The sequence below is a fragment of the Clupea harengus genome, chromosome 11, assembly GCF_900700415.2.
Source record: "Clupea harengus chromosome 11, Ch_v2.0.2, whole genome shotgun sequence".
Lineage (NCBI taxonomy): Eukaryota > Metazoa > Chordata > Actinopteri > Clupeiformes > Clupeidae > Clupea > Clupea harengus.
The window spans coordinates 2543863-2566508 of record NC_045162.1 but is presented as its reverse complement, the minus strand read 5'-3'; the positions used below and the strand labels follow the sequence as shown (position 1 = coordinate 2566508).

The 22646-nt window shown below is 41.6% G+C and overlaps 1 protein-coding gene and 1 pseudogene across 3 annotated transcripts; both read left to right on the top strand.

Moving 5' to 3' along the window:
- Positions 1-5761: 5761 nt before the first annotated feature.
- On the top strand, positions 5762-9163 carry cxcr3.1 (chemokine (C-X-C motif) receptor 3, tandem duplicate 1). 3 transcript variants are annotated; one of them, XM_031575909.1, is made up of 3 exons: positions 5762-5847; positions 7080-7460; positions 7936-9163. In XM_031575909.1, exons 1-3 carry the CDS (start codon positions 5833-5835, stop codon positions 8659-8661), a joined length of 1122 nt encoding a protein of 373 aa, XP_031431769.1. In that variant the 5' UTR covers positions 5762-5832; the 3' UTR covers positions 8662-9163. The 3 variants fall into 3 exon arrangements, with proteins under 3 accessions (XP_031431769.1, XP_031431771.1, XP_031431770.1); XM_031575911.2 differs by lacking the exon at positions 5762-5847 and adding an exon at positions 6485-6692; XM_031575910.2 differs by lacking the exon at positions 5762-5847 and adding an exon at positions 6485-6782.
- Positions 5793-20962, top strand: LOC105910628 (annotated as a pseudogene).
- The last annotated feature ends 1684 nt before the right edge of the window (positions 20963-22646 follow it).

Below are 22646 nucleotides of genomic sequence, written 5' to 3'. Positions count from 1 at the left end.
TACAGTATGTGAAAACACGTCTTGACTGAGGATACCTCTGGGTGATGGAGATACAGTATGTGAAAACACGTCTGGACTGAGGATACCTCTGGGTGACGGAGATACAGTATGTGAAAACACGTCTTGACTGAGGATACCTCTGGGTGACGGAGATACAGTATGTGAAAACACGTCTTGACTGAGGATACCTCTGGGTGACGGAGATACAGTATGTGAAAACGCGTCTGGACTGAGGATACCTCTGGGTGACGGAGATACAGTATGTGAAAACACGTCTGGACTGAGGATACCTCTCCAGTCCGGAGATACAGTATGTGAAAACGCGTCTTGACTGAGGATACCTCTGGGCAACGGAGATACAGTATGTGAAAACACGTCTTGACTGAGGATACCTCTGGGCAACGGAGATACAGTATGTGAAAACACGTCTTGAATGAGGATACCTCTGGGTCATGGGCAATATGTCTCATATATTCCAGATGTAGACTGGTTTGGCTCTGTATCTGTGGCGTGTCATCAGAAGTGTCTAGTCAACATACCTCACACCTTTCTCCCAGTGTGATCAATGATTTGCTGCATCATTTGCCTGAACTTCAAGCTTGTTAAAAGTACAACTTTGTACCCTTTGCTGTCAGCAATGATTGTGTACCTTTGAAATTAAACAAACGCAATTATGACATTGAGGACCATTTCTGTACCTTACAGGGTAGGCTTCTTTTCTGTCCCTGGTACCTTTGGGTACAGAAATGATAGGCCAGCTCTATTTCAGTGTGTGTGTTTAGTTTTAGTTTGTGTTGCATGTACACATCGTGGTTTTTATTTTTGCTTTTGTGTTTTTGAAGACTATTGTCACACACACACACACACACACACACACACACACACACACACACACACACACACACACACACAAACACACACACACACGCACGCGCACACACACACACACACACACACACACACACACACACACACACACACACACACAAACACACACACACACACACACACACACACACACACACACACACACACACCTGTAGCCTTTGCACACAGAGACACACATGCAAAAATGCCTCATAGAGAAAGACACACATTCACACTTATGCACATCAAGACGTACCTCTGAGACCACAGCTGTACAGGACGTAAAAAAGGTGTGAAGAAAACACTCAGACTGCACCAGAGAAAAACAGAGAGATGGAGAGACAGCAAACATGTGTGTGAAGGTTTTAAGGGTTAGCGACATTATCAATTATCTTCATTTTGAAGACTTTTGATGTGAATTTGATGTGCACTTTGTTTATTATTGTTATGATAAAAGAGGTCAAAAACAGCCTCTTCCTTTCTTTGTATTAAGTCACTGAGATGACCTCCACCTCCAACACAGTGCAGACACTGAGATGACCTCCACCGCCACATTTCATGGTGGCCTTTGACTTTTCCAGAATATAAGTAGAAAAATGTCCCATGCTTTCCACTGTATTTTGAAGTGGCCAACTAAAACAAAAGTAGGACTGGCTCGACAACAACAAGCTGTTTGAAGTAAAGCTGTTTGTGTATTTAGCAACACAGTGCAGACACTGAGACAATCTCCACCACCACATTTCATGGTGGCTGACTCCTTTTGGGCTATTTGCTCAATATGAAACTAAAGTTTGGGTGACGCCCGCCATCAACACATGAATGGAGCGGGTAATGGTACTGTCTCGGAGTTTCTCTCCCTTGGCTACAGGCACCAGTCAGCAGCCATCAACACATGAATGGAGCGGATAATGGTACTGTCATCAACACATGAATGGAGCGGATAATGGTACTGTCATCAACACATGAATGGAGTGGATAATGGTACTGTCATCAACACAGGAATGGAGTGGATAATGGTACTGTCATCAACACAGGAATGGAGCAGATAATGGTACGGTCTCAGAGTATCTCTCCCTTGGCTACAGGCACCAGTCTGCAGCCAGCAGCAGATGTGCATGCAAAAAGGTTCAGGATGAAATGTTCATGATAATATACTCCTCGTGGTACTTATTAGAGGGAGGAACAGTGCACCGACATGTATGTTGCATTTATAAGAACTCAGAGACAAAAAGGAAGAGCACATCTTTCCAAAAGTAAAGAGAAAACTTATCTCAATTGCACATTTATTTGTAAACCTCAAGAGAAACTCATCCACTCATCACTCCCCTTCGTTTGCAGTGCATCAAAATCACACTTGGTTGCAGTCTGTTAGACAGAGGAAATGCAGACCCCTGAGACGCAGGCAGGATGTGCATTTTGGTTGCTTCCAGAGGCAATGCTGTCAAATTAGAGAGTCTGAATGGAGCTGACAACAACAGGTGTCAAGGACAAAAACCGTCACAACAAATATCCATTGTTAAACACTTCACGATACAATGTATTCACAGATCCTTTAAAAATGACAGATGCTAAAGATCACAGAAGTATCTTTTTTCAAAATGTCAGTATTTTATAAATGATTTCAACATCAAGACAGAGGTCTAGTTACAACCACAGTAACAGATCAAGAGGCCATTTTGTAGAGCACTGTAACATTTTAAACTTATTTATTCATTTATTCTTCAACTTTCCCTTGATCTCAGCACTTCAGTACTGACAGGTTAGCCAGAAATAGTTTTGGACGATGCTCTCTTCAGGTCTATTAATTGACTGTAGTTTGATTGTTGTACCTCAACAGTAGATCTCTTTGGATAAAGGCCTCAGGTATAAGAATAGCGGTATTCTAGGTTCTGTAGTTGTGATCAAAAGCTCACAACTACATTGAAGGTGAGAAGATTAAACTGTTTGAATATAACATTAACCTAATTACTAGCTTTGATGTTGTCAACAGACAACCTAATGCTAAAGCTTTCGTCATGAGAGTAAACTTATCCAAATAACACATAATGTATGTTATGTAAGATAATAAGACACTAAAGCACTATTGATTAGTCAATGTCTCACGGCAGAGTGGAAAAATCTTAAATAGAAAGCAGAATCCGGAGACACGTATGTTTATGATCTCAGACAGGGCATGTGGGCGTTTAAAGCGCGTACATGAGGACTTCTCTGGAAATGATAAAAATTGAAAAAAATTTAAGTTTCAAGAAAGCAAATTCATCTTTTGCAAAGCAAGCGGAACATTTGAGATCCTGTCAGAGGTGTTCCTTTTCCTCTGTGTCAAGAAAGACATGTCATATTTATTGTTTCCTAAGGGCCAACTTAAGTTTAACTAACTAATCATTAGTTAATCACATTTCTTACATTTTATTTATTTGTATTTTAGGCTGTGTGCATATAGCCATATAGCTTGGGACTGCAGACAGTGGTGGAGGAAGTACTGAAGTTTAGTACTTAAGTAAAAGTACAATTAACCAGCAAATTATATACTTAAGTAAAAGTAGAAGTACTACATCAACAATCCTACTTAAGTAAAAAGTACTTATTTTTAAATGTACTAAGTATTAAAAGTAAAAGTACTCACGCAATGGGTTGTCTCTCAATGTAGGCTGTGCCATTTTGATAAAGACTGCAGATATAGCTCTTGGTAATACTTATGCCTCTACAGATGTCTCTACTAGTAATAATTATAAGCAACAACATTTGTTTATTGGAAAGGTTGGTGTACTTATTGTGCTTACCCTCTGTAATACTGTTCACACTCGAATTTATAATTCTGCGGATGACAAGTTATCTACCAGGGATTATCTGCAAAGTTAATACCGTTAAGCCAAACTAATAAAGACAACCTGTTATATCTTTAAATCTTTTATTTAATTGTAAACGTGTTAAAAATGGGAACATGGAAAAATGAAAAAAAAAACATAATAATGTGTAACCCAAGACTAGGCATTAAGTTTGCATGCCAGGCAATAACCAGTCAAAGAAAAAGGCAGATCTTCACGCTAGCTTGACATAGCTAACCTACCAGCTTTATCTTACCACTACGTTAAATAAATAATGAAGGTACAATCGTGTTATTTTGATGCTATTGCTGTATGTCAACATGTGTTTCGCTAGATAACAGTATAATATCATGTCAGTAACAGAATTAAATATAATATGCAAAAGTCAGGTACATTAACTTAGCATAGCAAGAACTCCGCTTAACTCGACATGTTTCCTCAAATTTGAAGGCGACAAGATACGCACTGAAACCTCCACGAGTCATTCTTGGGGCCTCTGAACTTGAACATGTCTTTTAAATAGGACCAAGGGTGGCTTATATCAGAGGGCTCAGTCGAGGCTGACTCTGGATCTATGTTGAATGATTAGGCAGTTTGACAGGCTGTCTGTTGAATGTTTAGGCAAAAGGCAAGTGTCGCTACCGCATGGCAGTCCTCTACCCGATGGTAGTCGTGCATGCGCACTACCCGATCAGTCGCTACCCGATGGTAGTCGCGCACATCGCGCATGCGCCACTTTGCGACACTGTAGACAGCGGAATACAATCGCTGGCTAAAGCTGATGGAAGTTCGCGAAAGAAGAAGTTTGGTCATTGTATACAGCTGTAAGTTCTTAACGTTTGTATAATAAAGATATACTGGATATCCTCTTTTGTTCTCCCTGTCAAGTTCTAGGCTATTGGCTAGCATATCAATGCTTTATTTGTTTTACCTACTGCTATATTTTCTCACTTCTTCATAATACAAACTATTTGCCTTTTACCCTTACTCCGTCTCCACACTTTTAATAATGAAATATTACATTAAATATACCCACATTATGCGTTAAGACAACCCCATATGTTGACGTTGAGACTTCTGCCGTAAACCGTTTGTGTCTGAGCATGCGCGATGTGCAGATGTGTAGAGGACTACCATCCGGTAGCAACAGTAAGTCTACCAACGCGCACTCTGCTATCATTGGAGCTGATTGAGCCACCTGATTGGTTTAAACTTCCAAAACAGCAACGCTATCCATATTTTTGTGTAGGCAACTGTGTTCATAAAATGTAAAGAGTAACGACATATATTGTAGAAATGTAGTGGAGTAAAAAGTATAGATAATAGCTGCAAAATGTAACGGAGTAAAAGTCAAAAGTATGCACTATTATTTTTACTTAAGTAAAGTACAGATACGCACAAATTTACTTAAGTACAGTAACGAAGTACAAATACTTTGTTACATTCCACCACTGACTGCAGATGAAAATGGTCCTTTCAGGCCAAATCTGGCATATTTGTGATTTTATCACTCTAATTAATGTTTTATTACTCTAATTACTGCACTGTCTCGAAGACGTAACGTCAGAAACCTAAAACACCAAAATAGAAATAAATTGCATGACTAAAATAAAGTATAAAAGCGACTTGGCATCTAAGACTCAAGGCATCTACCCATGAGGAGATGTACCCGTCACTCCAGCGATAAAGATGAGAAAGGCCTGGAGAAAGTAGGGCTGATATAGATGAGAAAGGCCTGGAGAAAGAAAAAAAAATACTTAGTGATACTCCCATCCACTTTAAATCATTGTACAATCTGGGTGTAGCAACCATTTACACCTGATCGCATTTTTAGTGCTGCATCAATTGGATTTATTTTGAAGTCAGATACTGCAATTAAAGACTTTCCTAAAAGACAGTCATTCAGAAATTGATTCAGATATTTTACAGACAATCAGGGTAAAGGTAAAACTGAACCCTTGGTAAATCAGTAAATATGTGAATGGTTGATCGTATCTTCTCCTATTTCCTCTATCTACTTCAGCTTGACAAACAGAAGTGTTTTTTTTTCCCTGTCTGTAAAGAGATCTGAATCTCCACATATACCACAGGTGCAACCAACGTCTAGTGATCGACACACAGACAAGTTTCAAGAGCAACCATGGATGACTTTGGGGTGAGAATGACTTTTAAAATCCATTTAGTTTGTTTTGCTTGGTTCTATTTCACTGGATAAATGCATGTAGTGTTTTCTTTGAGAGATAGAGATATAATTGTTGATAGAATTTAGAATACATTTTAAGGGGGAGAGAGGGGAGAAAACAACATCCCATACATAGCACAGTATATAATATATATATATACTTCAGTGTAAGGGCTCACTAATCTAATGACATTTATTTAGTAGTTTAGTTTAGTTATTTAGTCGTTTAGTTTAGTTATTTAGTGGTTTAGTTTAGTAATTTAGTCGTTTAGTTTAGTTATTTAGTAATTTATTGTGTAGCTTATTACAATAGCTTTAAGAATTTTCACTTGGTATAAAGATTAGAAGAAGTCTGGCACATTTTGAGACTATTTAAAATGTATTTGCTGTTTTGAAATAAAGTTCCTCTTTTTTAGATACCTAGAAAGCCTTTTGGACTATCCGATTAAAAGGGTTGTTATGAATATCTGAATGTCTAAAAGAAAGGTCATGTCATTTAATCATTTAGTGCGGCTATGGACTGACTTATTTTCAAAGAAATGCAGTGGAGTATCTGCTGCGGAAGTCAGACACCCTAAATAGGTAGCGGGGCTGCTGTGGTTCCTGGGCTATTGCAGCTAGCTGGTGCTTAGTACCCTTTAGGGGCCTCATGGCAGTGTGATGCAGACCTGAAAGCTGTGATTAAAATCTAGAGTCTATCTAGCCTATGCTGGTGTTTTCCCTCCAGTGGATTGATTCCGTAGTAGGCTGATGTGTGTTAGACGTGTCGCTGAGACAGGTGTGAGCAGTTTGCATGTGAGGGCATTTATTCTAAAACGGTAATTACAGTACTGTGGTTAAGGCATCACAATTCTATCTCTATCGTTTGTTTGCGAGACACCACATCTGAGGCACCACATCCCAGTTATGTATGTATATCTGTGCACGACAAAATGAGCTATTTCTGTTTTAAAAAATGTGCATATGGAAATTAAATCAAAGTCAGAAGTCAATAAAGCAATTTAGACACCTTTTCTTTATTTATGGGTGTGGAACATGAGATCTGAGATATGAAAGATGACAGTTGAGGTCAACATGTGAACCAATGACCTCTAGTGGCCAAAATAACAGCATTGACAATTTAGATACAAGACCTTTAATAATTCAAATAGGTCAGCAGTATTTAAGTATTTACATTTTGTGTGTCTGTGTTTTATTTTCAACAGCAGGGTGCACAGAAAATAATACTTGAAGGAGCGGACTTCGATGGCATGATAGGTGACTATTACAATTATTCTGAATATAATGAGGATGAAACCTGCTGCGTTGGGGCCGTGTGCGATCAGAACCACAGCATGGAGTTTGCTGCGGTCTTCGTCCCGGTTCTGTACTCAGTGGCTTTGGTGCTGGGGTTGGTGGGGAACGGCTTGGTCGTGGCAGTGCTGTGGCACAAGAGGCGGAGCTGGAACGTGACTGACACCTTCATCCTGCACCTGGCGGTGTCCGACGTCCTGCTGCTGCTCACGCTGCCCTTCTGGGCTGTGGAAGCGACTCAGGGATGGATATTTGGCACTGGCCTCTGTAAAACCACTGGAGCACTGTTTAAGGTAGGCCACATAACGAGATCATGTTAACCCAAATCTTTTACATTGATATTAGTGCCATTAATATTAGTCTCTTAGTTTTTGTTTCCTTTTACAACTATATGGAGTTTTGTTTTTCCCCATCTTTAATTAAGAGCGTGCTCTTCCAGTTTGAGAGCATTTCATCAACAGCAGACAAACTGTTTTGATCAGGGGAAGAGCACATCTGTTTGAGAGGGCTGGTTTTGAGGCAAATTATTACAAAATCTGAATGTGAAATGAATAAATAATGCACTAAAAAAAAAAAAGATTGCTCTTGGTTAAAGATAGGACAAAACTCCACCAAATAGCATTAACCGTGTACTGGGTCAATTGATTGAACAGCTCTTTCAATGAGCACTTTGTATTGATGTACAATCAAAGTGTTTTTGCAGAGGTCTTTTGTCACATCAGCATCACCTTTGCTTGTTCCTCTTGCTCTCTATCCCTGCGCATACAGATCAACTTCTACTGTGGGATCTTTCTCCTGGCCTGCATCAGTGTCGACCGCTACATGTCCATCATTCACGCGGTGCAGATGTACTCCCGGAAGAATCCTTGGGTGGTGCAGGTCAGCTGCCTGGCCGTGTGGCTCGTCTGCATCCTGCTCTCCATTCCCGACTGGCTGTACCTTACAGTTTCGTTCGATTCCAGACGGAATAAGACAGAGTGCGTGTATGACTACCCCCAACCTCAGGCGAGTTGGCGTTTGGGCTTCCGTCTGCTCTACCATGTTCTAGGCTTCCTCATCCCTGCCACCATTATGGTGTTCTGCTACACCCGCATCCTGCTGCGTCTCTGCCGCGGCTCCCAGAGCATGCAGAAACAGAGGGCCATGCGAGTGATCCTGGCCCTGGTGGTGGCCTTCTTCATCAGCTGGACGCCCTACAACATCACCCTGATGGCGGATACGCTGCAAACCAACGTCAGCTCGACCTCCGACTCATCCAGCTGCCACACAATGACCACGCTGGACATCACCCAGACCATCACCTCCACGCTGGGCTACATGCACTGCTGCGTCAACCCCCTACTGTATGCCTTTGTGGGGGTGAAGTTCCGGCGCCACCTGGTGGAGATGCTAAAGGCAATGCACTGCCCGCTGAAGAGCAGGATGGCCTCAATTTCCCGCAGGAGCTCCATGTGGTCTGAGACAGGGGACACCACCAACACCTCAGCCTTCTGAGGAAGTTCAAAGTGTTTGGAACACGCTTAAATCCACAGTGACTGAAGATTTGAAGGAAATTTGAATATGTATTTACAAAAAAAATGTTGTAATGTAAAATAGGAAAAGGAAGGGTGGAGTGTTTTATCAAACATCCCTGTGCCTGATGTCTTGTTGTCAAAAAAGCATTTTTTTTCAGAGGCATGATGAGGTCTTTAGCTAAAACTAACAAACTAATTAGCTTCTAGATATTTGTTAACTGATCAAAACCTCTATAATGTAGCTTTAAAATCTCCGAGCATTCATAATTTGCTTTATTTTGTTCACATTCATTATTGTGTATACATTTTTATTTCCTGAAGCTTTTGTAAAACTGTAGAGATATTTTTCAGCGGCTGTAGAGATATGTCTTTTGTAAAAAAAAAAAAAAAAAAAAAAAAAAACCTCACTGGTCTTCAAATGCTACTGAGACATAATTTTTATCTTGTATATCACATAAATAAACTGAATTTTTTACCTTCAATGAATGAAGTGAATTGAGTACATTTCGACAATACAAAGTAAACAGCAAAAAAAACAGCAAAAACTATTTTTCTTGTGTGTGCATCCAGCCTGAGGCACTTGGGTTAGGCACTCCCAGAGATACAGCCTCACAGGGCATGAAGACCATACTGTGTAGTTTATTTATCATCACTCTGAGGGGGTAGTCAGGATAACTTCTCTACGGTTGGTGGCTGGCTGAAAACAGGGAAACCTCCTTCCTGTGAAGAACAAGCAATGATCTTCACACATCAGTGGTGTCTGAGTGTGTGTGTGTGTGTGTGTGTGTGTGTGTGTGTGTGTGTGTGTGTGTGTGTGTGTGTGTGTGTGGTGCACTCACATGAGTTGTACTTGATCTGTGAAACCCACTGCCTACCCCAACCACTTCAAAGCAGCTACACCCCCCAACCACTGGGTGGCAGCAGTGGCCACACAGGATGAGGCCTGCTGAGTCATAAGCTCCTATGAAGACTGTGCAGAACGCTCTGCTTGTGACCTCATACTTCAGTTAGATAGCTGTAAGATTGTAAATGTTAAGATAATGCGCTAACCAGTTTTCTTTAATGTTTTCTGTAAGTGGCTTGGCTGACACTGGGGGCAAGGATTATGTACACTCCCCCAGCATTACTGCTCCCAGAGAAGACCTATTATTAGCTCCCTGTTCTTCCAGTTAGAGCTGACAGTCTCCTCTCAAACCCAGAACACAAATACTTGAGTAAAATAAAAATAAAAAATAAAAATGAAAGAACACGCCACAGAAGCATGAGCACAGATGCAGAAGCTGCCCAGTCATGTGATGCTTCAGATTGCAGAACCAATCCCTCATCTCGTAGCGTCCTTCTTCATTCAGGAACTAGACCTTGAAATATGTGATGCTGGTGGCAAGTTAATAATTTCTGTGTGTCTTGGCAAAGTAAACACAGAACCGGAGTGTGATATTTCTGAATCCTTGTGGGAACAGAATAGTTCTGTTCTGCCAATAACACCAAGAGCTCAAAAACGAGTACAGGTACATGTGAAGGTCATATAAGGACAAAACACTTGTGCAAACAAGAGAAAAGAAAAGATACATCAGAATTACAATCAGAATCAGAATTGTATTTATTGCCAAGTAGGTTTACACCTACCTGGAATTTGCTTTGGTGTATAGGTGCATACAGTAAATATAAAACATACAAACACAATAAGTACTACACATAACATTACATTTAGCAAACGCTTTTATCCAAAGCGACTTACAAGGATGTATACACATTTTACACTGATGGCACGCTCCACATCAGGAGCAATTAGGGGTTCAATGTCTTGCTCAAGGACGCTTCGAGAGGGAATCGAACTAGCAACCTTGTGACTACTAATCGACTTCTCTACATCCTGTACCACTGTCGCCCCTACATATCATAAAACATAAAAAGACAATAAGTACTACACATAGGAAAAGTACTACACATAAAACACAATATATAAGATACAGGGCCTCATTTATAAAACGTACTTACGCACAGATTTGATCTTAGAGCGTTCGTGCGATCAAATCCACGTCAAAGTAGAGATTTATAATAACCGTCTGGTTCTAGTTCGCGTAAGTACATTTCCTGTACTGCAGGAATTTGGAACTCTCCGAGCGCCGACACGCAGTTTCATCATCATCATCATCGTCACCACCGTCACCATTAGGGCTAATGGTAAAAGGATGCGTGTCGGTGTTCGGAGAGTTTTGAATTCCTGCAGTACTCCAGTATTGCCACAAGGAAATGCACTTACGCGAACTAGAACCAGACGTAGAGATACGTCCTTTTCCACGTCTAAGACGGTTTTTAAGAAATCTGTACTTTGACGTGGATTTGATCGCACGAACACTCCAAGATCAAATCTTACCTGCGTAAGTAGGTTTTATAAATGAGGCCCAATGTAACACAGACTTGAGGTGTGGGGGCGGGATAAGAGTCCGGTGGGGGTCCCGGGCCTTGTTAATAAGGCCAACTGCAGCCGGGATGAAGCTGGTTTTGTGGCGTTAGGTTTTGGTCCTGATGGACCACAGCCTCCTGCCGGAGGGAAGTACCTCGAAGAGTTTGTGACCCGGGTGGGAGGGATCGGCCACAATCTTACCTGCCCGCCTCAGGGTCCTAGAGATGGCAGATTGCAGCAAATCACCTTCTCAGCAGAACGGATGATACGCTGCAGTCTGCCTTTGCCATTGGCAGTGTCAATAGCGGACAAAAAGCTATTGCTATATGAGTAAATCAGCTAACTTAATGTACCTACTGAATGGGTCGCCTTAATCATTATCAAAAAAATTGCCCCCCCTGAGAATTTTTTCAGGAGCCGCCACTGCTCTGTAGGCAAACTGCAGGGGGTCCAGGAGAGGGTCAGTGATGGCTTTGAGGTGAAGCAGCACAAGGCGCTCAAATGCCTTCATCACCACAGAGGTCAGGGCGATGGGTCTGTAATCATTGAGTCCAGTGATCTTAGTTTTTTTGGGGACGGGGATGATGGTAGAGGTCTTGAAGCAGGCTGGTACGTGCATCAACTGCAAATTCTTGGCCTGTCCAACATGTTTCATCATGTGGTTCAGCATGTCTTTCAGCAGTGGCAGGTGAGAGTGGAAGAACAGGAGTTGGATCCTAACCCTGTAAGCACAGTGAGCAGTGTGTGTAGACAGACCACGCCAGGGTGATCCTAACCCTGTAAGCAGAGGCGGTTTTTCCTACAGGCGGTATAGGCGGTCGCCTAGGGCGCCACTCAGAGGGGGGCGCAAAAAACTGCGCCCAGCAAAAAAAAAAAAAAAACAAGCATTGTGTTTTTTTTTTGCGCCCCCTTTTATATCTCCAACCAATATTTTGACTTTAAAAAAAAATCTAACATTAGGGTAAAATGAGCCAAAAATCGAAAACGGAAGGGGTACGTACGTCCTTGGTGTTGTCAGAACATGCTAGCACAGTGAGGCGTTTGGTTAGAGTCAAAAGCCATCCGGGGCGCAATTTAAGAAGAAAAGAAAGGAAGAAGAAGAGAAACGTGCCAAGGAGAAAGGTACATCCTTAAATCCTGTTCTAGCCTAGAACGAATTCCAGATAAGAAAACGTTCACAATGCGTGAATTGCCCCTGGCACTTTAGTGGAGTTAAGAAGAAAAGATGTACCTTATCATTGAAAGTTTTCCTACTCCCTGTCACATAGTTCTTTAAGGATTTTACAGAGGCGGGTATATAAAACATGATATGTCCATTTATTCTACATTATACAAAAAAAGACTAAAATAGGGGCGCACATATAAAGCCAATAGCCAGTGCAACAACACTACACATATCTTACTCGTTGCATAGCACACCCATTAAGGAAGCCAAACACGGCAACTTGTCAACAAGTGAGGAATACTGGTAAAAATCCAAGTGTTGTATTGTCAACTATTGTATGGATTGAATATGTAATCTTGCCAGTTAGCTAACGCTAGCTAGCCAGTGACTTGTGACGTTCCTTGTTATTGCCATTCAGTCGAAACATCAGTTCAAGTTCAGCTGTACCGCAATTTGCGTCATTTTGTGTCATAAAAAGTAATCACATTTGGACAGCTTTAGTTTAGGTGGAGCGAGCTAGCCAGTTTAATTAGACATGACTCAACTAATCAAGAGCTATGCATCTTGGAATAAAAAAATGTCAGACTGTCCAAATACACCAAAATGCTTAATAACTACATAATAGCTATATTTAACAAATTATGATTATACATACTTTTGTTATATCATTTTAGATTCACTTTTAGAAGACTAAGAAAACATTATTTGCAGGCGATTTGGAAGATGACGTGGTGGTGTGTGTGTGTCCATAAACAGTTGAACAGGGGGCGTGGCCGGAGCGTAGTCCAGCACAGGGGTGACATTTTCTCAGTGATTTGTTCTTGAATTAATGTTTGTTCATCGTCGCGATCGTTGTTGTGTTTATGTGAAAAAAATGCAGTCTTACAGGGCAAAATAGCGTTTGAAAGTTGCAATTCCGTTTTCGTGGGGGAAAAACATATTTTTTATTTGGGGGGGGGGGGGGGGGGGGGGGCGCCAGTAGTGAAGCTCGCCTAGAGCGCCAAATGTGCTAGGGCCGCCCCTGCCTGTAAGCACAGTGAGCAGTGTGTGTAGAGAGACCACGCCAGGGTGATCCTAACCCTGTAAGCACAGTAAGCAGTGTGTGTAGAGAGAGACCACACCAGGCTTTAAGAAAAAGTTTCTTTTGTGGTTGATGCAGCAATCTGTCTTTATTCCAGTGAAGTGCAGTAATGAAGCACGTAGAACATACTCCGGATTCAGCGGTGCAGATCTACAGAACAACAACCATCTCCAACTCTAGCCATACTGTTTAAGACACCTCCTAGGCTTTTAATGTAAATGAGCTAGGCTTCTAATGCAAACAGGTCTGGCAACCTTTTGACGTTCTGTCTGATAATCAGGTTTCTCTGAAGTAATGTGACTGAAGTCTTCAGTTAAAAAGTCCAGCTGGGTATTTTCTATGTGTTGTCAGCTCCGAAGGGGGAGGACATTCCAGCTGTGATTGTGTCCATGTGGGGCTGTACGTGATTGACTGGGAGTTTCCAACAGCTTATAAACTGCAAGTCAGCAGCATGGGATGAGAACAACTGGGCAAACTCAAGTCTTCTCAGTGTGAAAGTGAAACAAATCTAACCTTATATACTGTTCCACCTGATAAGAAACTATAAACATACTAATTTACCTGATTCGGTCAATCAAACATAAGGCACTGAGTTCAAACTAAAGATTTAAAATGTCCATAAAAGCATACAGTGTTGGGCAGAGATGATAATAAGAACTTAATATATAATAAGAACTTTAGTTACTATCTCATCGTACATTCTTAACTGGTATTGACAGAAAGAACAAAACCGAAGCACTTCTTTTGAGACAGAGGTGTAGAGTTTCACATTCATTGGTGAATAATATGTGTATAGATTCAGAGAATAGATATAACACTAAAAAAGACAAACCAGAAGCGGTGTGGTATACACGTCAACTCTATTTACCAGCTGCAACTCGGAAACAGCCCAAAAGGAAACACTTTGACTGTGCAGTAACATTAACCTTATCATTAACTTAAACATTAACAGCATCCACTGACCATTAACATTAACCTTATCATTAACTTAAACATGAACACCATCCACTGACCATTAACATTAACCTTATCATTAACATGAACATGAACACCATCCACTGACCATTAACATTAACCTTATCATTAACTTAAACATGAACACCATCCACTGACCATTACCATTAACTGTAACAATAACTGATATGTGACAGCTTGCTGTCCTATGGGGGTGCATGGTAAGCAGTAACAAAGTGCCAGCAAGCCCAGAAGACCGTGGTCATTATGCTTCCTCATATTCACGTGTTGTGGTATGTTTCTTTACACGACAGCTCAAACACAGACAAGCTGCAGGGCTGTTTGCAAAGAGCAATACGGAACTAACGAGACGGTACCTAAAATAACATTCACCCTCTTTCAAATCCCAAGTGGTCCCACTATTCCTTGCAAGTAATACATCTGTATAATATACCTGGGCATACGTCGATACTTTATGTTAATATAGAGAGCTGCGCTGAAGTCCATTTCCAATAATGCACCCAGTGTCCCTCTGTTAAGTCTAAGGGTCTTGGGTCTAACATTTTCTTTGGGACAATGAGGTCTTTTCGGGAGCGTCATCTTCCTGAGTCCCACATTGAAATCTTATAATTGTTCCGCACGTTGCTATGGCACCTCACCAACGCCAGCGTGCGCGCGCGGAACACACTGGCCAGGCCCAAGTAGAGGAAGGGTTTGTCGAAGCACTGAAGGCAGCCGATGGCCGCAGTGGCGATCAGGATCATCTCCGTGGGCGTCCTGGCAGTCATCGGCGCCAGCCCCTTCAGGGTCCACCACTAGGGCAATGTTATAGGGCAACCACATGAGGAAGAAGGCTACCGTCAGGGCCAGGATGAGCCAGACAGCCCTTCGCCTCTTGGACTCCGTCTCTCCTTGGAGCTGCCATCGTGAACGACTAGCCCCGTACCGGCCGTTAGCACAGGCTGGAGCTGAAAGAGACTGCAAAGCAGAGGGCCCCGCACCAACACCAGTCCCATCCCCGTCGCTCCAGAGGCTGCACTGGCTGCTGTGCCGACTGTTGCGTTAGCAGGGTGCACACCACGACCACACAGATTGCCGGCACATTTGAGGGACTTTGTGTTAAGGACTTGGGTTGATGAGGACACCAACCAGCCTTAGTGGGGGCTGTGTAGCGTGTCGGCATAGTTGTACCCATAATGCCGCTTGACGGGTGCACAACGTTCTGTGTGTAATGTACTAGCGTTCAACGATGTTCTTATACCATGCCAGTTCTTGTTTTTATTGCATGTCGTTGGTTCTTTATTATGACCGAGTCCATTCAGGTGTGTGGCGGTAATGCAGCCTGTTCGAGATTATCTGTACCAGGGCATAAAGCCTGTGCCATCTTGACATTAGGTTGATGTTTAGTTTAATAAACAATAACAAATATAACACGTGCTTCCGTGATTTGTTACAATATGTTGCCATATTGTAGGCTACCTGATAAAGTAACGAATGTAACCACAGTAAAGATTCATGACAACGAAAAGACAAAGAGACGACAAATCGTCTTCAGATATAGGCAAGTCTAATAGGTCTAGCAGCCCGGTTTTCTGCAGATAACTTTACATTTTAAGAGATACCTCACTGGCCTCTAAACACCTCTCGTGAACACCCCTCGTGAACACCCCACGTGAACATCCCTCGAAACACCCCTCGTGAACACCCCTCATGAACACTTCACAGAGGTTGTCCAGTGAGCACCTTCCCATAGGCGTCGGTTATGCTGAGGACATGTCCCCACCACTTTTTACAATTTGCAATTTTGTCACTATACTATTGGCTTAATTATGTGGCAGTTGAAACTGAATCTATATACTTCCACGTTCAATTTCAGTTATTGCAATAGAGTGTGGAAGTCGACTGGAAGTTTGTAGTTTTTAGTGTTCCTGGTTCCAAAGAAAAAATCCCTATGGAAAAGAATGGGTTTTCACAAAATTGAAAAAAAAAGTTCTCGCTGCTGACTTTATTTATTTATTTTACTGGCAATACAACAGAGCTATAACTAGCACAATCAGACACCAGGTTCACAGCAACATATATACAAGTTGAACACAAATAGATAAACAACAATACAAAATATTTCAGGTCTGATGGGTGCAATATCACATAAGGGTCCTTTCAGATTTTGCATTACTTGAATCTTGTATGGTATCTCTGTATTGTTTAAGTTGAAAGCACAGGGGAAGAGTCAGTTATTTGACCCAGATGCCTCTCCCGCTTCTGCTTATTTAGGCCAGTTCATTTCTATTGTATTGCTGACGTGTTGCTGCAGGCTTGAAGAGAAAGTGTTGACTGACGTTCAATGTAAGTGTGTCAACTGCCAGCCGCATCATGATAACCTGGGCTAACCGCTACCTTCCTCTGGGTTCATTGCCACAAACCATTCCACACGGGGACACCAAACTTCCACTTACTTGGAAACGTCTGGAACAGTCAACCAGCTGTAACGTTATGTAAGAGGTTCTAGATAGCATACCTGTAGGCCTAAACTCTTATCAAAGATACAGGCATGACAAAACTGCCGATTGAAAAGTCAGTTATATAGAGTCATGAGTTTAAGGACTTATTTCCTTAAAGACAGTCATTCAGAAAGTCATTCAGATGTATTTTTTATTTTATTATTATTATTTTTTTAAAGATTTATTTATGCCTTTATTTGGATAGGACAGTGAAGTATTTTGGACAGGAAGTGAGGAGGAGTGAAGAGGTGGGGAGAGGATCTGAAAACGATGGCAGGCCGGAATCGAACCAATGCCCCGCTGGCATTGTAGCCCGTAAATGGGGGGCTTATTTGCTCATGCCACAGTGCGCTGCGCCCCTGTCATTCAGATATTTTACAGACAATCAGCAAGGTAAAAGGTAAAACTGAACCCTTGGTAAATCAGTAAATATGTGAATGGTTGATCATATCTTCTCCTTCCTCTATCTACTTCAGCTTGACAAACAGAAGTGCTTTTTTTCCCCCTGTCTGTAAAGAGATCTGAATCTCCACATACACCACAAGTGCAACCAACGTCTAGTGATCGACACACAGACAAGTTTGAAGAGCAACCATGGATGACTTTGGGGTGAGAACGACTTTTAAAATCCATTTAGTTTGTTTTGCTTGGTTCTATTTCACTGGATAAATGCATGTAGACCCAAGAAGTGTTTTCTTAGAGAGATAGAGATAGAATTGTTGATAGCATTTAGAATATTTTTTAAGGGGGAGAGAGGGGGATTTGCAAAACAACATCCCATATATAGCACAGTATATAATATATAAACACTCCAGTGTAAGAGCTCACTAATGACATTTATTTAGTGGTTTAGTTTAGTTATTTAGTAGTTAAGCTTAGTTATTTAGTGGTTTAGTTTAGTTATTTAGTAGTTTATTGTGTAGCTTATTACAGTAGCTTTAAGAAATTTCACTTGGAATAAATATAAGACATGTTTGAATGAGTGTTAGTACATTTTTCAGTTTTAACTGAAAGAAGTCTGGCACATCTTTGCACAGGTATGATTTGATAAATCAAAATGGAAAACATTCACATTGCCTAATCTGAAACAACCCCACACATTTTTAGACTATTTTACATTTCTGTGCTGTTTTGAAATAAAGTTCCTCTTTTTTAGATGCCTAGAATGCCTTTGGACTATCCGATTAAAAGGGTTGTAATGAATGTCTGAATGTCTAAAAGAAAGGTCATGTCTTTCTATACTGCTCTGGACTGACTTATTTTCAAAGAAATACGGTGGAGTATCTGCTGCGGAAGTCAGACACCCTAAATAGGTAGCGGGGCTGCTGTGGTTCCTGGGCTATTGCAGCTAGCTGGTGTTACCGCCTCTAAGGGGCATCATGGCAGTATGTTGAAGTTGCTACCTGAAAGCTCTGATTAAAATCTAGAGTCTATCTAGCCTATGCTGTTTTCCCTCCAGTGGATTGATTCCGTAGTAGGCTGATGTGTGTTAGACGTGTCGCTGAGACAGGTGTGAGCAGTTTGCATGTGAGGGCATTTATTCTAAAACGGTAATTACAGTACTGTGGTTAAGGCATCACAATTCTATCTCTATCGTTTGTTTGCGAGACACCACATCTGAGGCACCACATCCCAGTTATGTATGTATATCTGTGCACGACAAAATGAGCTATTTCTGTTTTAAAAAATGTGCATATGGAAATTAAATCAAAGTCAGAAGTCAATAAAGCAATTTAGACACCTTTTCTTTTAATTATGGGTGTGGAACATGAGATCTGAGATATGAAAGATGACAGTTGAGGTCAACATGTGAACCAATGACCTCTAGTGGCCAAAATTACAGCATTGACAATTTAGATACAAGACCTTTAATAATTCAAATAGGTCAGCAGTATTTAAGTATTTACATTTTGTGTGTCTGTGTTTTATTTTCAACAGCAGGGTGCACAGAAAATAATACTTGAAGGAGAGGACTTTTATGGCATGATAGGTGACTATTACAATTATTCTGAATATAATGAGGATGAAACCTGCTGCGTTGGAGCCGTGTGCGATCAGAACCACAGCATGGAGTTTGCGGTCTTCGTCCCGGTTCTGTACTCAGTGGCTTTGGTGCTGGGGTTGGTGGGGAACGGCTTGGTCGTGGCAGTGCTGTGGCACAAGAGGCGGAGCTGGAACGTGACTGACACCTTCATCCTGCACCTGGCGGTGTCCGACGTCCTGCTGCTGCTCACGCTGCCCTTCTGGGCTGTGGAAGCGACTCAGGGATGGATATTTGGCACTGGCCTCTGTAAAACCACTGGAGCACTGTTTAAGGTAGGCCACATAACGAGATCATGTTAACCCAAATCTTTTACATTGATATTAGTTCCATTAATATTAGTCTCTTAGTTTTTGTTTCCTTTTACAACTATATGGAGGTTTTTTTCCCCCCATCTTATATTAAGAGCGTGCTCTTCCAGTTTGAGAGCATTTCATCAACAGCAGACAAACTGTTTTGATCAGGCGAAGAGCAAATCTGTTTGAGAGGGCTGCTTTTGAGGCAAAATATTACAAAATCTGAATGTGAAATGAATAAATAATGCACTCAAAAAAAAAGATTGCTCTTGGTTAAAGATAGGCCAAAACTCTACCAAATAGCATGAACTGTGTACTGGGTCAATTGATTGAACAGCTCTTTCAATGAGCACTTTGTATTGATGTGCAATCAAAGTGTTTTTGAAGAGGTCCTTTCTCACATCAGCATCACCTTTGCTTGTTCCTCTTGCTCTTTATCCCTGCGCATACAGATCAACTTCTACTGTGGGATCTTTCTCCTGGCCTGCATCAGTGTCGACCTCTACATGTCCATCATTCACGCGGTGCAGATGTACTCCCGGAAGAATCCTTGGGTGGTACAGGTCAGCTGCCTGGCCGTGTGGCTCGTCTGCATCCTGCTCTCCATTCCCGACTGGCTGTACCTTACAGTTTCGTTCGATTCCAGACGGAATAAGACAGAGTGCGTGTATGACTACCCCCAACCTCGGGCGAGTTGGCGTTTGGGCTTCCGTCTGCTCTACCATGTTCTAGGCTTCCTCATCCCCGCCACCATTATGGTGTTCTGCTACACCCGCATCCTGCTGCGTCTCTGCCGCGGCTCCCAGAGCATGCAGAAACAGAGGGCCATGCGAGTGATCCTGGCCCTGGTGGTGGCCTTCTTCATCAGCTGGACGCCCTACAACATCACCCTGATGGCGGATACGCTGAACACCAACGTCAGCTCGACCTCCGACTCATCCGGCTGCGACACAATGACCACGCTGGACATCACCCTGACCATCACCTCCACGCTGGGCTACATGCACTGCTGCGTCAGACCCCTACTGTATGCCTTTGTGGTGGTGAAGTTCCGGCGCCACCTGGTGGAGATGTTGAAAGGCAATGCACTGCCCACTGAAGAGCAGGATGGCCTCGATGTCCCGCAGGAGCTCCATGTGGTCTGAGACAGGGGACACCACCAACACCTCAGCCTTCTGAGGAAGTTCAAAGTGTTTGGAACACGCTTAAATCCACAGTGACTGAACATTTGAAGGAAATTTGATTGTATTTGAATGTATTTACAAAAAAAATTGTGATGTAAAATAGGAAAAGGAAGAGTGTAGTGTTTTATCAAACATCCCTGTGCCTGATGTCTTGTTGTCAAAAAAGCATTTTTTTTTCAGAGGCATGATGAGGTCTTTAGCTAAAACTAACAAACTAATTAGCTTCTAGATATTTGTTAACTGATTTATCTCACTGATATTTTTGGAGATGCCTTGCTGTTGTATATGATGTTCTTTTCCAACCAAGAGCAGAATAGCCTGGATGGCTAGTAGACACAGCAGGTGTGTTTAGCAGTCCTTTAAGATGAATTTTAGTAGTAACCTACAAAAACATCTTAAAACATCAAAACCTCTATAATGTAGCTTTAAAATCTCAGAGCATTCATAATTTGCTTTATTTTGTTCACATTCATTATTGTGTATATATACATTTTTATTTTTTGAAGCTTTTGTAAAACTGTAGATATTGTTCAGTGGCTGTAGAGATATGTCTTTTGTAAAAAAGACACAAACTCACTGGTCTTCAAATGCTACTTAGACCTAATGTTAACTTGTATAGCACATAAATAAACTGAATTTCATTTACCTTCAATGAATGAAGTGAATTGAGTACATTTTGACAATACAAAGTCTAAAAAAAAAAAAACAGCAAAAACTATTTTTCTTGTGTGTGCATCCAGCCTGAGGCACTTGGGTTAGGTACTCCCAGATACAGCCTCACAGGGCATGAAGACCATACTGTGTAGTTTATATATCATCACTCTGAGGGGGTAGTCAGGATATCTTCTCCACAGTTGGTGGCTTGCTGAAAACAGGGAAACCTCCTTCTTATGAAGTACAAGCAATGATCTTCACACATCAGTGATGCACTCACATCTAATAATAATATTAACAATACTTTAATTTCATATAGCGCTTTTCTAGGTACTCAAAGACGCTTTCATAGGGCAAAGACAAACCAAACAAAAAGAACACAAAGGAGCAAACAAAACAAACAAACAGAACATTTTAGTGAAAAAACTGAAACTGGGGAAGCTGTGCGGAATGAGTCATGTAGCGTGTGTGTGTGTCTGTGTGTGTGTGTGTGTGTGGAGCACTCACATGAGTTGTACTTGATCTGTGAAACCCACTGCCTACCCCAACCACTTCAAAGCAGCTACACCCCCCAACCACTGGGTGGCAGCAGTGGCCACACAGGATGAGGACTTTGAAGACTGTGCAGAACGCTCTGCTTGTGACCTCATACTTCAGTTAGATAGCTGTAAGATTGTAAATGTTAAGATAATGCGCTAACCAGTTTTCTTTAATGTTTTCTGTAAGTGGCTTGGCTGACATTATGTACACTCCCCCAGCATTACTGCTCCCAGAGAAGACCTATTATTAGCTCCCTGCTCTTCCAGTTAGAGCTGACAGTCTCCTCTCAAACCCAGAACACAAATACTTGAGTAAAATAAAAATGAAAAAGAAAAATGAAAAAGAAAAATGAAAAAGAAAAATGAAAGAACACGCCACAGAAGCACAGATGCAGAAGCAGCCCAGTCATGTGACGCTTCAGACACTTGAGTGCCCAGGATTGCAAAACCAGTCCCTCGTCATGTAGCGCCCTTCTTTATTCAGGAACTAGACCATGAAATGTGTGATGCTAATCATTTCCGTGTGTCTTGGCAAAATAAACACAAAACCCGAGTGTGATATTTCTGGGTCCTTGTGGGAACAGAATAGTTCTGTTCTGCCAATAACACCAAGAGCTCAAAAACGAGGTCCAGGTTCATGTTAAGGTCATATAAGGACAAAACAGAGAAAAGAAAACATACATGAAAAATATCAGTATGGAACATAAAATCAATATATAACAACATGTCAAATCTTGTTTTGACTTTCTTGTCTTGTCATGGCACTTGTTGTGACTTGTAGATTCCTTTAGTGCTCAGACACTCCCTTACTTCAGGCTTCCTCTTATACTTTCCAGTATTACTATGCATATGCTATGAGGAAGGAAATAACATTTTGTTTAAAACATCCTAAATACTGTAGTCAGGAGTTGTACCAGGTCTGCAACTGTGAGAAACTTCCCCCTGACATTTAAACTTCTCTACACTGACAATGCATCTCTATTGCACTGGTCTCCAGTCCTGTTGGAAGTGCAGAGTTTGTACTATTCTTCTGTAACCTGTTGAGAACTTGAATATCAACTGCAAATTCTTGACATGTCCAACATTCATCAGTGTGTGTAGAGAGACCACACCAGGCTGTAAGAAAAAGTTTATTTTGTGGTT